The following is a 13,193-nucleotide window of genomic DNA, read 5'->3' as shown; positions in this document are numbered from 1 at the left end:
TCCCCAAAAATCCATCAGCCCCTGAACATGACTCCCGGCCAAAGCAATCAGTTTGCTTGCACTCAGAGAGGGAGAGAGTATGCTAGAGACGAGACATTCAGTAACAGGCTTTTAAGATACATTTCCTAAACCGCCTCTAACCTGTCTGAAAAAGTGATTCTGCCGCAGCCCATTAACGTCAGGACTTTGCGGAGTGATCCCCCCTTCTTACTGCCAAGGATGTTTGGCCACCACTACTGGCTGTGTCCAGTAAATGAGGATGTAAGATGAGGGATGATGTAAAAAAAAAATGGGAGGGCAAATAAGGATGTGACAGCTTTTTAAAGTTGAAGAGACCGAAAGAGATGCAAATTAATTGTGCAGACTATTAATAAAGAGCTTGCAGTACAAAGACGTGATGATGACATTTAGACTTCAACAATCATGTCTCAATATTTACAGAGCAAAAGTCCTGGTGTTGTTGTCAGTAATATTTTTGAAAGAAAAGTGCCACTTCATAGCCATGCTAGCAGCTCTGTGAAGCTTCACTTAACATAGCACATAGCTTGACATTGAGATAATAGCGAACATTAGCTTGCTAACAAATCCGCAGTGACAGAGAAATGGCAACATGTTGATGTTTAGCAGGTATAATAGTTTAAATCCTTATGTTACCTTGCAAATGTTAATTAGCGCTCAAATATGAAAATTGAGGCTGATGGAATGTCCTCAGTTTTGCAGACAGTTAGTCAAAACCCCTTTAGTCTGTAAGAACTGACATGGCAATCCATCCAATAATTGGGATATTTTAGTCAGGGTGGATTAACTGACCCATATCTCCCTCAAGCCAAAGATTACATTTATGCAACAAAATCCATCCCAAATCCATCCCTCAATTAAATGACTATTGTCAACTTAAAAATGTCCAATTCCTAATTTAAATATTCCATGTGTAATGACACACATTTCCTTTAATAATTGTAATTGCACATCTGATTTATGACATTTTGAAAGACATTTAAATAAAAAATGTCTTAAAAAAAAGGGGTACGCCGAGGGCCGACACAAGGACCATTCTGCCTTTTCAATCAATAAAATAATATAAACATAGGGCTATATAGGTTAAGGAGAAGTGCAAAATGTGGAGCATTGAAAAAGGAGGAGAGACAAAAAAAGATCAAATAAGACAAGGACGAAGGGTCTAGAGACTGTCAAGCCTGAGAGCATGAATCAGTGATGTGGAAAAGCTGCAGAAGGAAAGAGGCCCTGCTGATGCTGAAACATCCTCAACCAGCTCTGAGCTCAAAACATTTCTTTCCCTTCAACAGAGACACTCTGGGGTCATGAGAGCTGTGAGCATCGCAACTCAACTGTGTGTGCATCACAGGTCAGCGTCGCCGACAGTGAGTCGCTGCTGGAAGCCCTCCTAATTACGCCTAATGGTCAGGAGGCCCCCTATTCAAAGGTAGTGACCCTGTGTCTGGGTTATTAAGTGAGTCTGACCTCAGTGCTAATGAAAGAACAGACTGGATTCCTCATGGTGCTGTTACACACACCGAGACAACGGAAGATTAGGTTGTTTTTCTTTTAAACAGTTTGACCTGTGACTCATTTTGCCTTCAAAAAGGAAGAAAAAAACACCTGAAAAGCAAGGTGGACTCTCTTTCAAGTGTAACACTGATAGATTACAGCGCCGACATACATGCTGGGGAACACAATGTGGATGTAGTTAAAAGTGTCATCCATCCCGTCTTGAAGCAAAAACACACGGCAGGTTTAAACACGACTAATGACAGCGTAGTGAAGGAAATGGGGGATTCTGCTGTCGTAAAACTTTGCTATAACAGAATTCTGTCTTGTGAGTGAAATGAAAAACCTGCTGCCTTTAAAAGACAGAGAAAGCATTCAGAAATCTACACTGCGGTTTTTTTAACCCACGGCAGGTGCCTAAAATAAGTAACTTATATGACATGCATGCAGTCATGAGTTACATGCTCGGAGTGTGTCGGGTCCCCTTCTCCCTACAGCTACATCCCGGGTGGCCCCGTGGAGGCGAGAGGCCCAGCTGTCAGCAGAAAGACAGGACCCAAGCATGCGAGAGAATGGCTCCCAGTGAAAAAGCTGTTGAGTTTATCCATTATTCAGCAGACGAATAGTTACCAGTGTTCACTGCGGGGCTCGATTACAACAGGGCTTTTAAAGAGACTCGCTGGGTATGCCTATTTGTCCCTGTAGCCGCACAACACACCTGGTGAAAAGTCCCCGGGATCAAATTAGGTTTGTTTATTTTCAATAAGGAACCATGACTCATGTGTTCCCTGCGTCGCTGCAAAGACGGCGCAGTAATACGGTGAGCTAAATATAATCCCAGACTTGTTTACAGTCGTCCTTCTCTGTACTGAAAACTACTTCTGTACTGTCAAAATCCAAAATAATTCCTTCAAAATCAGCAGCTCAAAAGGCAGACTGCTCTTCATAGTTGTTAACAGAATATGTAGTTAGTGTGTAATCTGCTGATCGTCCCTCTATTAACACAGAAACACAAACACACAGGCTCTGATGTGCCTTCCTGAGATTTATCTGAGGAAAACAAACATTCACCGCGAAGGAGATGGTATTAGATTGTCATAGTTTAGTGTGAAATGTCTTGAGATTACAAAAGAAATCTGAAAAGGAGATGAACCACGCTGACTGGCTGACGAGCTGAAATGAGCACCGTCTTCAGAGAGCAGACTTTTTTAATGAAAGAAATTCAATTGTAATTTCTGCAGTGCGGCACCCAGCAGGGCTATGTTAACCCCAACCCTTTAGTAAGAGTGAGAGTTTTCTCTCCAAGCCGCACCCCCTTCCGTCACAGTGCACAGTCAATTATTCAGCAATGTTTTCCTTCACTTTTTCACGGGAGTAAAAGAGGTTTTAGAAAACAGCTTCACTTCTATTAAGAAATGCCCTGCAGCCTTTCCTGGCCGGATAACGACTTTTTTTCATTCTCTTTATTTGACAGTTGTGCTTCCAGGTAGGTTGTCAGAGAGCCTTGAAAGTTCATTTTTTTCAAGGGTGCATCTGGCCCGCTGTGCACAGGAAGAGAGGCCATCTGCTGATGCTAACACAAGGCAATAGTGCCCTCCAATTCTGACCCACCATGACATCCGCTACAGCGAGGCAGCCGACAAGGACATGAAGTAACCGGGGCGTGTCTTCGCACCCTCACACACAGAAACTCACAGGGTGCAGAGATACTTTACATACTGCATCAGAGAGCAGGAGCAGGAGCCTGAGCAGCCTCGATACACAGCATCAAAACAACAATCCAAAGGAAGCTTAAAGAGGCTGCCACTAGGGTTATTTTCATTGGTTAATCATTAAGGGTAAAGAAAAGTTCACATATGTGATAGGTGTAGGGGAAAATAATAATACCTCCTCATTTGTTGAGAAATGGCAAAAGATATCAGTTGTATTTTTATTTTATGTCGAATGTATTTGGGAAATGTTGAAGTTTCTGAGAAAAAGGAAGATAGCTGGACTAAGCTGTCTTTCATCATGGTAGACTAGGATAGGTCCTGAACTTAACACACCTATGTAGGTCAATAATCAATTTCGAAACTAATACATTGAGAGTGAAAACAAAAAAGAGTGATCACTTTTGCTTGATTATCAAAATGGTGACAATTTTCAGTTTCAGTTTAAGTCTCAGTCTATTGACCAATCTTCTATTGACTTTCTTCAGCTTTAATCCATTGCACATTCAAATGAAAAATCCCAAAATGTTTTTTAAAAAAAAGGCAGGATAAATGAAAGAAACATGCACCCATGGAGGGGACAACAACAGAGAGGGTAATACGGATAGCTTTTATTTAAAAAGCGAACATAATTGGTGTAAATGTACTCCGTCAAACTGTTGCAGTCACAGTATTTATTTTCCCATTTCTTGTATAAACAGAAATGTTGCGTTCTTCAAGCATCCTGCACACAGGTTCAAATGAAACTGCCTGACTAGAGATGCACCTTCAATGTCAAAACAGAGCAGCGCAAGACAGGTTTGTGCAAATAAAAGCGAGACAGTGAAATCTACCAGTGGGAGCAGAAAGGAGGCTTCACAGAGAGGTTTGATGGCTACCTGCAGGGCATGAGAGACAGGAAAAACACTGTGTGTGTCTGTGTATACCCAAAAAACATTAAGATTCTTCAGAGATCATCAGCAACTATTTTCTCTGTCTCACCTTGGACCACTTCTGGCTAAAGTTAACTTTGGTAGCTTTAAAGCTCTGCAGCTGTAAGCTTCTTAAAACCAACAAACGGCAAAATGGAGAAACGTACGCATCTCTAGCAGGAAACTACGTCGAGACAGGGGAGAAGAGTTTTGACATGTTGGACAGAAAAACCTCACGGATCAAAATACAAATATATGTGTAATGACTTTATTTATTTGCATTGCTTTACCTCTTCGTTCTCAATATTCAGAGTTGCCAAGCGGGACTGAAGCTGCTGGAACCTCAGGATGAGCTCTCCGTTCACCGGTGGCTGCACTGAGATCTGACACACCTGGGGAAAAAAGGAAACACATTGTCAGGAATTAGGATTTCAAGTGACAACCCTCTGAAATAAAAGGCAAGCGACGTGTCCTCTGTTTGAAACGAGATGCAGGAAATCAAATTCTTCTTCAATTGCAAAGCAAACCACAGTGACGTCTCACAACTGAATGCAGACAACAACAGAGTGTAAACAGACATGATATCAGTTTCCGCAGTGCCAGCCAAACAGTAAAACTCCAAACACATGTTGAGCTTCATGACTGCAGGGGGAGAATTAACACATGATTTGTCATATTCTGTGCCCCATAAAAACCTGATCCAGCCGCTCAGACGCAGTAAAACGCTGCACTTAAGCCACTGAAATCAGACCTCATTAAGTCTGAGACCTTTTTATAATAAAATCCAAACCATGTTGCTGTGCAGCTCAAAAAGTGGATGATTTGGAAACAAAACTTTTGAAAAAATGTGTATAAATGCAGTCTTTCAGTTCAGTTTTTCATATCAGCTTCTATTCTTGACCAATCTATGTACCTCGTCTCCCATATGAGGCTGGAATTCAAATTTTGCCGGTGGGCAGAAGGCCGTAGGGTACATCTCCATGAACCTTTGTCGGTCACTCCGGGGGTCCAGACTGTCCACGGCGTTCTCTATGATGTCCAGACCCTCGTGCCGGGATGTCTCCAGGTTGTATTCGGCTGACAGGTAGGTCCGCAGGGCCCGGTTCAGACTGGCGTGGTAACCCAAATCACAGCACTGGAGGAGAGGGGAGAACAGGGTCAACGTGATATTACAGGTCTCATAATAAACACACTAATACCATACAAGAGCTGCAGCAACCAACAATTCCTGTTTTCCTCTTAATACATTGTAAGAGAAGTGAAAATCACAACCTCATAAACCTTTCAAACGGCTTGTTTTGTCTTATCCACTGTCCAAAACCCAAAATATATATTAAATATCACATAGGAAAACATTAAGATTTCACAGGAATCCACAACTTGAGTACATTTAGTTTGAAAAACAACATAACTGAATGCGGTCATACAAAACACTTTCTTAGAATTAAGTCTCAGACTGGAAGGCTAAACAGATTACAAATTAAATATACTTTTAAACAAGCCAACAGTCTCTTATAAACAGTCAGCAGTGTTGCCTCTGTCTTACACAACTTTTCCTCAATATTATTAAAGGTTTCCTCCAGGAAAGTATGCTGATATTTAATAACTAAAACCTTGGCCAAGGTCTCTCCTAGGAAGACACACAAGCTTCAGGCAACCACAAAAACACACGCACATTTACACAAAGAAATGTAACATGGCTTGAGTGATAGGCAAATGCAAAACCTCCACAAGAAGGCATGTACACTATATTTTCGACGATAAAAAGTCCACTTCATCAATAAACAAATGTGTGTGAGCGTGCTCCTACAGCTCACGCAGATGGCATCCCACACACAGTAACACACACACACACACACCCCGGTGCGATGTGAAGGCTTTTGAGCAAAGCAGGCAGAGGGGTAATTTCAGCACACAGCATGCGGGCTGAAGAGAGGTTGCATTCCTCTTCTCTCATCTTGGAAATTAAACCCAAAAACCCTGGCTAAAAACCTGGCCTCCACCCATTTCCTTAGAAAGGCCACAGGAAATAGCAAAGTAAGATTATTTCTCTAACAAAATAACAATAATAACACAGGTAAGCTATATACAAATAAGCCATGTATATTGGTACGGTAACAAAAAGGTCAAGATAGCATAAAAGAAAGCATAGGGAGACGTGATTCTTAAGTGAATGGAGTGATGACCCACAGCTGAAGATGACAAAACAAAATGTCAGAAAGATGTGGAAATGTCAGAATATCAGGAAAACAGAGTAGAACTTAATATAATATGTGGGTTTTTCAATAATGACAGGAATAGAAGGAAGTGAGGAAAGAATATTTTTCATCACAAAAGTAATAAGCTGCTTTAATTCAGCCCTGAACTGTAATTTCCATCCCACAGTCTGCTGTCCTGACATCATTGTTATATCAGAACCGCCTGCTTAAGTCATCGGCCTCTCCTCTGATCAAGATTGAAATCTCTTCTAAGAGTCTGTGAAAGAAGAAACCCTGAATAGCAATGGGTCTTCTGTATGAAGAGCATAAAGAAGCATAATAACATCTTCCTTATGTGGCTGCAAGGTGTTCTGTTTATGTGAGTAAGTCCTCAGCAAAATGTTCCCAGCATCAATGGAGACAAAAAAGACGAAGCTGCCTCGAACAGGGCTGACAGAGGCACGTGGTTTTATACTTACATCAATTAAGTCCGACAAGTCATGGATGTAGTATTTGAAGACGGAGGAGTTTGACGCTTCCAGAGTCAGCAGATATTCGTTGCGCGCTTTGATCGACTTCAGCTTGTTCTCGGAGTACTTGGCTTGACGCTGATGAGAGAATTAGAGGAAGAGAATGAGAAACAGACAACAACAAAGCGAAGGAGAGAGGATGGATTTAATGAGTTGAGAATTGCCTTTCTGACAAAGTGCCTGTGCTTTCATGTATTCCTCTAAGAGCTGAGACCGGATTAACGGCAAAACAACAGCTTTATTAAACATTACAGTAGAAATATGTACAACTATGTTATAAATAGCACAAAAAAAGGAACGAGCACGGAAAGAGGCATAAACTAAAAACAGCCCGTGTCCTTCACTTCAACCTCTGCAGGAGCCATCTGTTTTTATCATACACTTCCTCTCTACCAGACAAATACAAGTCTGTTAGTTAGTCACCATCTTCTGACCAATGACCCTGACTCACACTTCCAAATCGTCCATGTTTTTAACACTTCCCGAATGCATTCCAGGAAGAGCCACCCTTAAAAGGCCATTGTAATATTAGTGGCAGAGATGAAATAGAAAGCAGGCCTGTTCTGGGAAAACAAAGCCCGCTCTTTGGTCGCGAAAACGCTCTCAGTCTGTTTTGCTTTTCTCAGATCAGGTCTGAGTAAAAAAAACATGCTGTGTCCCTGATGAGGCAAATGTCCTAATCAGATATTTTAGTTGTGTTTGAACTACTTCAATAAAACAGTGAATGCTGTTACTACTAATGGAGTTTAAAAGCAATTGTCACAAATGTGATTAGATCGCTAAGTGCTGTAATCGTTCTACCTTCTCTTTCATCTTCTCGATCTTCTTCACAGAGCTGCGCCTCTGGTATTTGTCCTCCATTCGGATGCTGAAGACGGGTTCTCCCCTGCCGATCTGCTTCTCCTCCTGCTTCTCGGCCTCCTTCAGCTTACTCTCGGCGCTGATGCTCTCTGTGTGGTACATGTGGTACGTCTTCATCACCTGGAGACAAACAAAAGTGTCAATAAGCTGCAAAACAGTTATTAAAGAGGCCCTATTATGCTTTTTGGTTTCCCCTTTTCCTGTAGTGTTATGTGCATGTCAATGGTCTGCAGAGACTAAAATCCCAAAGTTTCCTCAAGAGGGAGTTTCTCTCCCACACACTCCCCCCCCTGCCTGAAACGCCTCCATTAGACACTTACGGGCCTGGCATATGTACTACAGCGTCTCCAGCGCTTTCGAACGTAGTGAAATCTATGTCCTTTCTATGGCTAGCGCTTCAACACATTGTAAGGACAATAAGGGGCGGGTACATCTCTAGCTGTTGATCAATCACAAAAGACCCAGCCAGCTAACCAATCAGACCAGACTGGGCTCTGGTTTCTGACAGAGGGTGAAAAGAGGTATGCAGCGCTTCTTAAGATTGGCAAAGGGCAAGATCCTGAAAACGTGTTATGTTATGGTGAGGTCAAAGGTCACAGTAATCCATCTTCATAGAGGAGACTGACCTCTTATAACCCACAACTAAGGTTTCCATCCTTGGACCCTGTCATTCATCAGCTCTCAACTCATCTCACAGCTGGCAGTCTGTCTCTCCGTAAACCAACAAACCAAAGACAGATTCTCTCAAGACTTTGTATGAGGCCCCTCATATGACCACAACCACCACAAATCACTGCAGCTAAATCTAACATGGGGCCTTCCTTGATCTGAGTTTTCCTGCATCTGGGTTTCACTCAGGTTGAGGTTATAAAGGGGTTGGTGTATCTTTGAAGCTCTATTTTGTTTTAAAACATGAACAAAGTTATACCTCGCTAGTTCCAAAATGTGTATCTGTTTAGCATGTAGGATATGGCTCTTAAATATTTCCTTATAGAGATCTATGTGATGCTATACTGAAGTATAAGTTGAATTCTTCCACCCCTTGTGTCGTCACGTACTAGAGAAAAGCTTCAGCTTGATGATGAACAACTGATAAGAACTACTTCCTAAAGTCTGAGTCATCCTCTTCAGAGTAAGTTGGAGTGCGAGCGTTACTCATACACACTCCATGAACCCATTGGAGGGTGACTCAATCGTAGAGTAGCAGGTTAACAACAAAACACTAACACTGAGTTCTTGAAGAGAGCAAGCGGGTATAAAAGTCTCATTAGCACTGGCTACCATCGTCAGGAGGAGTGACAAATGAGGGGGCTCGAAGGACGGAGCTGATGAATCACTTGCTGTGGGAGAAAAACGTAATCCTTTGACGATAACATGGAGTCATCAGCAAGAGCGCTGAACTCCAATCAATGGGCATTTACATTATTATAACTAATTTGTATGTAAAATAATTGTATGGGCCCTAGTAACGTCCCACCCCTTAATTCATTTCCCAAACCACATTCTGGTGTTGGGTATATCAGTATAAAAAGCCAAAAAGCAGGTGCATTGCTCACAACATCTCATGGGTGTAGGAGTGGAGAGAAGGAGAAGGGAAAGACTTTACTTTATTGAAAGAACTATCTTTAAAGTTTTAATTATAATTATCCAAACATTAAAAACATAAACTGTCAAATATTATATTTATCTTATATTCTCTTTAGAATATATTAGTCAACTTATCAATTATTGAAAGGAAAGTTATCACCGACCATTTTGATAAAGAAAGTCATATTTTGTGCCGTGGCAATAAGAGCAGTTTTTTAGCCTCATATATTGAGATTCTCCAGCTTTCCAGCTTTCGTTTATTTAAAACTGAACATCTTTGGATATTGTACTGACAATAGATAACGTTTAAAGGTATCACATTGGACTTAGAGAAACTAGGGTAGATGATGTTGTTAGTTGCAGCCCCATTTTGGAATAAAGTGTGTTCAACTACAGCAAATGAACTATATTTTGTGAACCGCTTACATAGTCAAACTTCTCCAAACAATGAATCTTCTGAAAAGCTACATACTGAACTAAAAACAGGCTAAAAATACATTCAAACTCCCAGGAGAAGGCGGCGATATGGAGCACCTGTGGTTTAACCTGAAATGAACCAACTCCAACAAACCTGTGTACGCAATACACTCGTCTGCAAAAAACCTCAACGTCAATACAAAAAGAGTCTCACCCATCTCAAAATCCAAACATCTTTCCCCCAAGCTGAGATATTTCTGTACGAGTGGAACAACGAAGCAAAGCGAGATTTGTGTGGAGCGCTCTTGCTCCGGTTTGGTTTGGCCTAACTGGAACCAGTTTAGAGATGGCTGACTGACCTTGGGCCCTGTACTCCTCACTTACTGGTCTGGAGTCTGCCGCTGCTGTGTTTACTTTGGTGTTTCTTTTTAGAGGGACATATTTAGAGATGGAGCAGACCTGTTATTTCATTGGCGGGGTTCGACATCTGTCTGATGCAATAGCTACTGTGTGTTTGAGAATATTTTTGTACGTGTGTGCGCTTTCCCATAGGGGCTAAACCAGGTCATATCTGGAGTGTGGAGCATGGTGAAAGTGACACATATTGAGTTTGGAGTTACAGGTTTGTTGTGTTTGGAGCAGCATGCCCATAATCCTCTGTAGTGAGGAACTGGAGACTGTGAAGCCAACCGAGCTGCTTTTCACTCCATCTCTTGGGAACCAGCAACAACTGCCTCGACTAGTACCTCTATCTGTGTACAACCCAGGTACAGTATATGATCAATATAAAGTTGTTGATCAATGGGAAGGAATGACACACGATTACACAAGACCACAGATTCACAGAATGGTAGAATTATATGTGTTTCTCTCATATGTTATGTATTTCTATGATGTCATGTTTGTAATTGTTGATGCCTGTGAGTGACCTGAAAATAATTTATTTAAGTAGCTTAACTACGGTACATATCACAGAAGCTTGCTAGTAGTTCATGATATTGCCATTTACGATTCAAGTAGTCAGGATCACTTTTTAAGCCGGTCAAATGGTCTAAGAGAGTGAACATTTTAAGAAATTTGAATGTGGCAGCATTTTGGTTCATGAATGACCAGCAACCATTTCTCAAAAACTTAGTTTTGCTGTAGTTCTTGTGTGAAGTAATTGGTAGCTTGCAAAGCAGTGATTTCAAAGAAGCTTGCCCAACAATACTTAGGGTAGACTATATCATTATAAGGATTATAAACCTAAAGCAATCATATAAAAACAACATGGTTTTCATTTAATTCCAGTCGCCCTTTCTAAGAATACACAAGCATCTGATGGTCAAACAACATTTGTGAGGCAATAAACAAGGCAAATAGGCTAGCAGGGCTGACTGGAGCCATTAAGGCAGAGGAATTAGCTATTGATTCATGATTTAAAAACTTTTCCCTGCCAAGGTCATAGCAACTTACAGACAACAATTTCCAGCAAAGGCATTGAACAGAAGAGATTAAACGCCTCCATAGAAACTGGGCAGCAGCTATGCAGATGATTTAACGCTAAAGTGTTATGGTCGGTTAAAATGCTACTAATCCCCCTGAGAAAATGCAACCTCTGGGTTCAAAGGTCTGCAGCCAAAGCTATGTTTACCGTTTTGTGTTTCTGAAAATACCATGTAATCACAACATTCCTGATTTGATTCCCACTGAGGACTTTGATGCATGTAATCTCCCCCTCACTCGAAGGCCTCGTATCTTTCTCTGTCAACTTTTGAATGAAGGCATCATTGCCAAAAATAATTTCTTTTTTTATTTAAAGAAAGCAATATGTATCCACAAGTTGTTATCTGGCTCCAACCAACTGGTGTGGCTTTGCATGCATTTGTTTTGAAGAGCAAGCAAACCAATCTGATAAAAGCCAATAAAACAGAGAATATGAAAACTAAGGAGTCAAGCAAACATGATGCTGAACCTTTGCAGTTTGAATATCCAGGTCATTTGGGTAAGAGAGGTTGTGTTTCAGTTTTGTGTTGAAAAAGAGATTAGACAGACTTTCCATAGAAGTTGATAGGTGCATATTTAGTTGAATGTTTAATTTGTTATTCCTTCAACATCTCCAACAACTCAATGCTATAAATCAGTCTCCACCACAGCACAGACTAATGTAGACTTGAATTAGTAAAAGAAGAAAAAGAAGGCGAGTCTTACTACTTACTGTGTATAGCTCATTAAGGACCTTCATTAAGTCTTCCTGGAGCTGAAAGGCAATTTCCTTGCTCTGAAAAGGAAACACAGAAGAACAATCAATGAGACAATTACAACAAATCAGTAAATTGAAACAATTAAATACACAAATTAAGTTATCCCAAAGACAAATTAAAGAGTATACCCAATTCAAGCCATTTGTGATTTTCTATTATAAACACGACCTTTATAAAACTGAAACTTGACAAGACTGTTTACTGTATATTTTATACGAATTGCGGACAATGACCAGACACTGACCCGTGGTTTGAATGGTACGAATAAAAAACAGAGCAGTGGATTTATAACTCTGTGTCAAATACAGGGTTTCTGAGTGATAGCAGTATCAGTGTCACGGGGGCCTTTCCACTCTAATCGTCAAACACGGCTCTGGTTTCACCCTCCACATGCTCAACACATTATCTGGCTCCTACGCCTCAATGTAAAAGATTTTTCCCAAATATGTTAACTCAATCAGCCACACCACAAGGCTGACTCAGTAACACACACATACCCACACCCACACCCACACCCACACACACACACACACACACACACACACACACACACACACACACACACACACACACACACACACACACACACAGAGTTTCCTCTGTGTGTCCTCTCTCTGGCCGTGATGGATTTAGAGGGGCTTTCACTATTAATTTGACACTAGAGCTCCCATATTTCCTTCACACTGACTCAGATTATGTGAGTCATGGCAATGAAGTGTTTGATCTCTACTACAGTTGATACTACGCTCTGCTACCTGGATGATGTTACAGCCTCCACCCAGCACTCCAGGTCTTTCTTTAACCCAATTATCCCTAGACAAATCTCATTTTGGGAGCCTCTCTCAGCAAAAGGCGGAAAGAGGGTTCTGTGAAGGTATTGAACCAGCGGGTGTAGTGGGATAGAGTGGCGATGTACTTCTGATCAAGAATGGAGTGCAGTGCTTTTTTAAAGGGCAATAGGCGCTTTCACACCAAGTACTTTTCCCAGGAACTCTTTAATTCCTGAACTATCTCGTAGATTGCGTTCACACCGGAATAAGTCCCTGAGGGAGGATTACCTCTCTCTTGATCGATAACCGTTGTGGTTTTATTTGTACACCCTCGCACCTCACTACTCCTACCACTGCCGCGAAGACCGCTAAATGGCCCTAACCCACCGTCAATGCGGCCTTCAACAAACCCGGACGGTCATTTAGGGGTTTTCGTCTCTTTGCTTCACTGCAGTCGC

General features: G+C 41.4%; 1 protein-coding gene across 2 annotated transcripts in view; it reads right to left on the bottom strand.

Annotated features, from left to right (window-relative positions):
* Window positions 1-13,193, bottom strand: part of srgap1a (SLIT-ROBO Rho GTPase activating protein 1a) — a 75,875-nt gene that overhangs the window by 17,270 nt on the left and 45,412 nt on the right. For both annotated transcript variants that reach the window (XM_010775604.1, XM_010775605.1), the window contains exons 4-8: window positions 11,920-11,982; window positions 7,659-7,838; window positions 6,807-6,935; window positions 5,043-5,264; window positions 4,420-4,521 (exon numbers count right to left, since the gene is read on the bottom strand). In XM_010775604.1, coding sequence (XP_010773906.1) covers window positions 4,420-4,521; window positions 5,043-5,264; window positions 6,807-6,935; window positions 7,659-7,838; window positions 11,920-11,982 — 696 coding nt within the window. The remainder of the gene's footprint in view (window positions 1-4,419; window positions 4,522-5,042; window positions 5,265-6,806; window positions 6,936-7,658; window positions 7,839-11,919; window positions 11,983-13,193) is intronic.

Source organism: Notothenia coriiceps, unplaced genomic scaffold (assembly GCF_000735185.1).
Source record: "Notothenia coriiceps isolate Sejong01 unplaced genomic scaffold, NC01 NC01_scaffold00015822, whole genome shotgun sequence".
Taxonomy (NCBI): Eukaryota; Metazoa; Chordata; class Actinopteri; order Perciformes; family Nototheniidae; genus Notothenia; species Notothenia coriiceps.
Note: the sequence above shows the minus strand (reverse complement) of the source record. Positions and strands in the feature narration are given on the sequence as shown.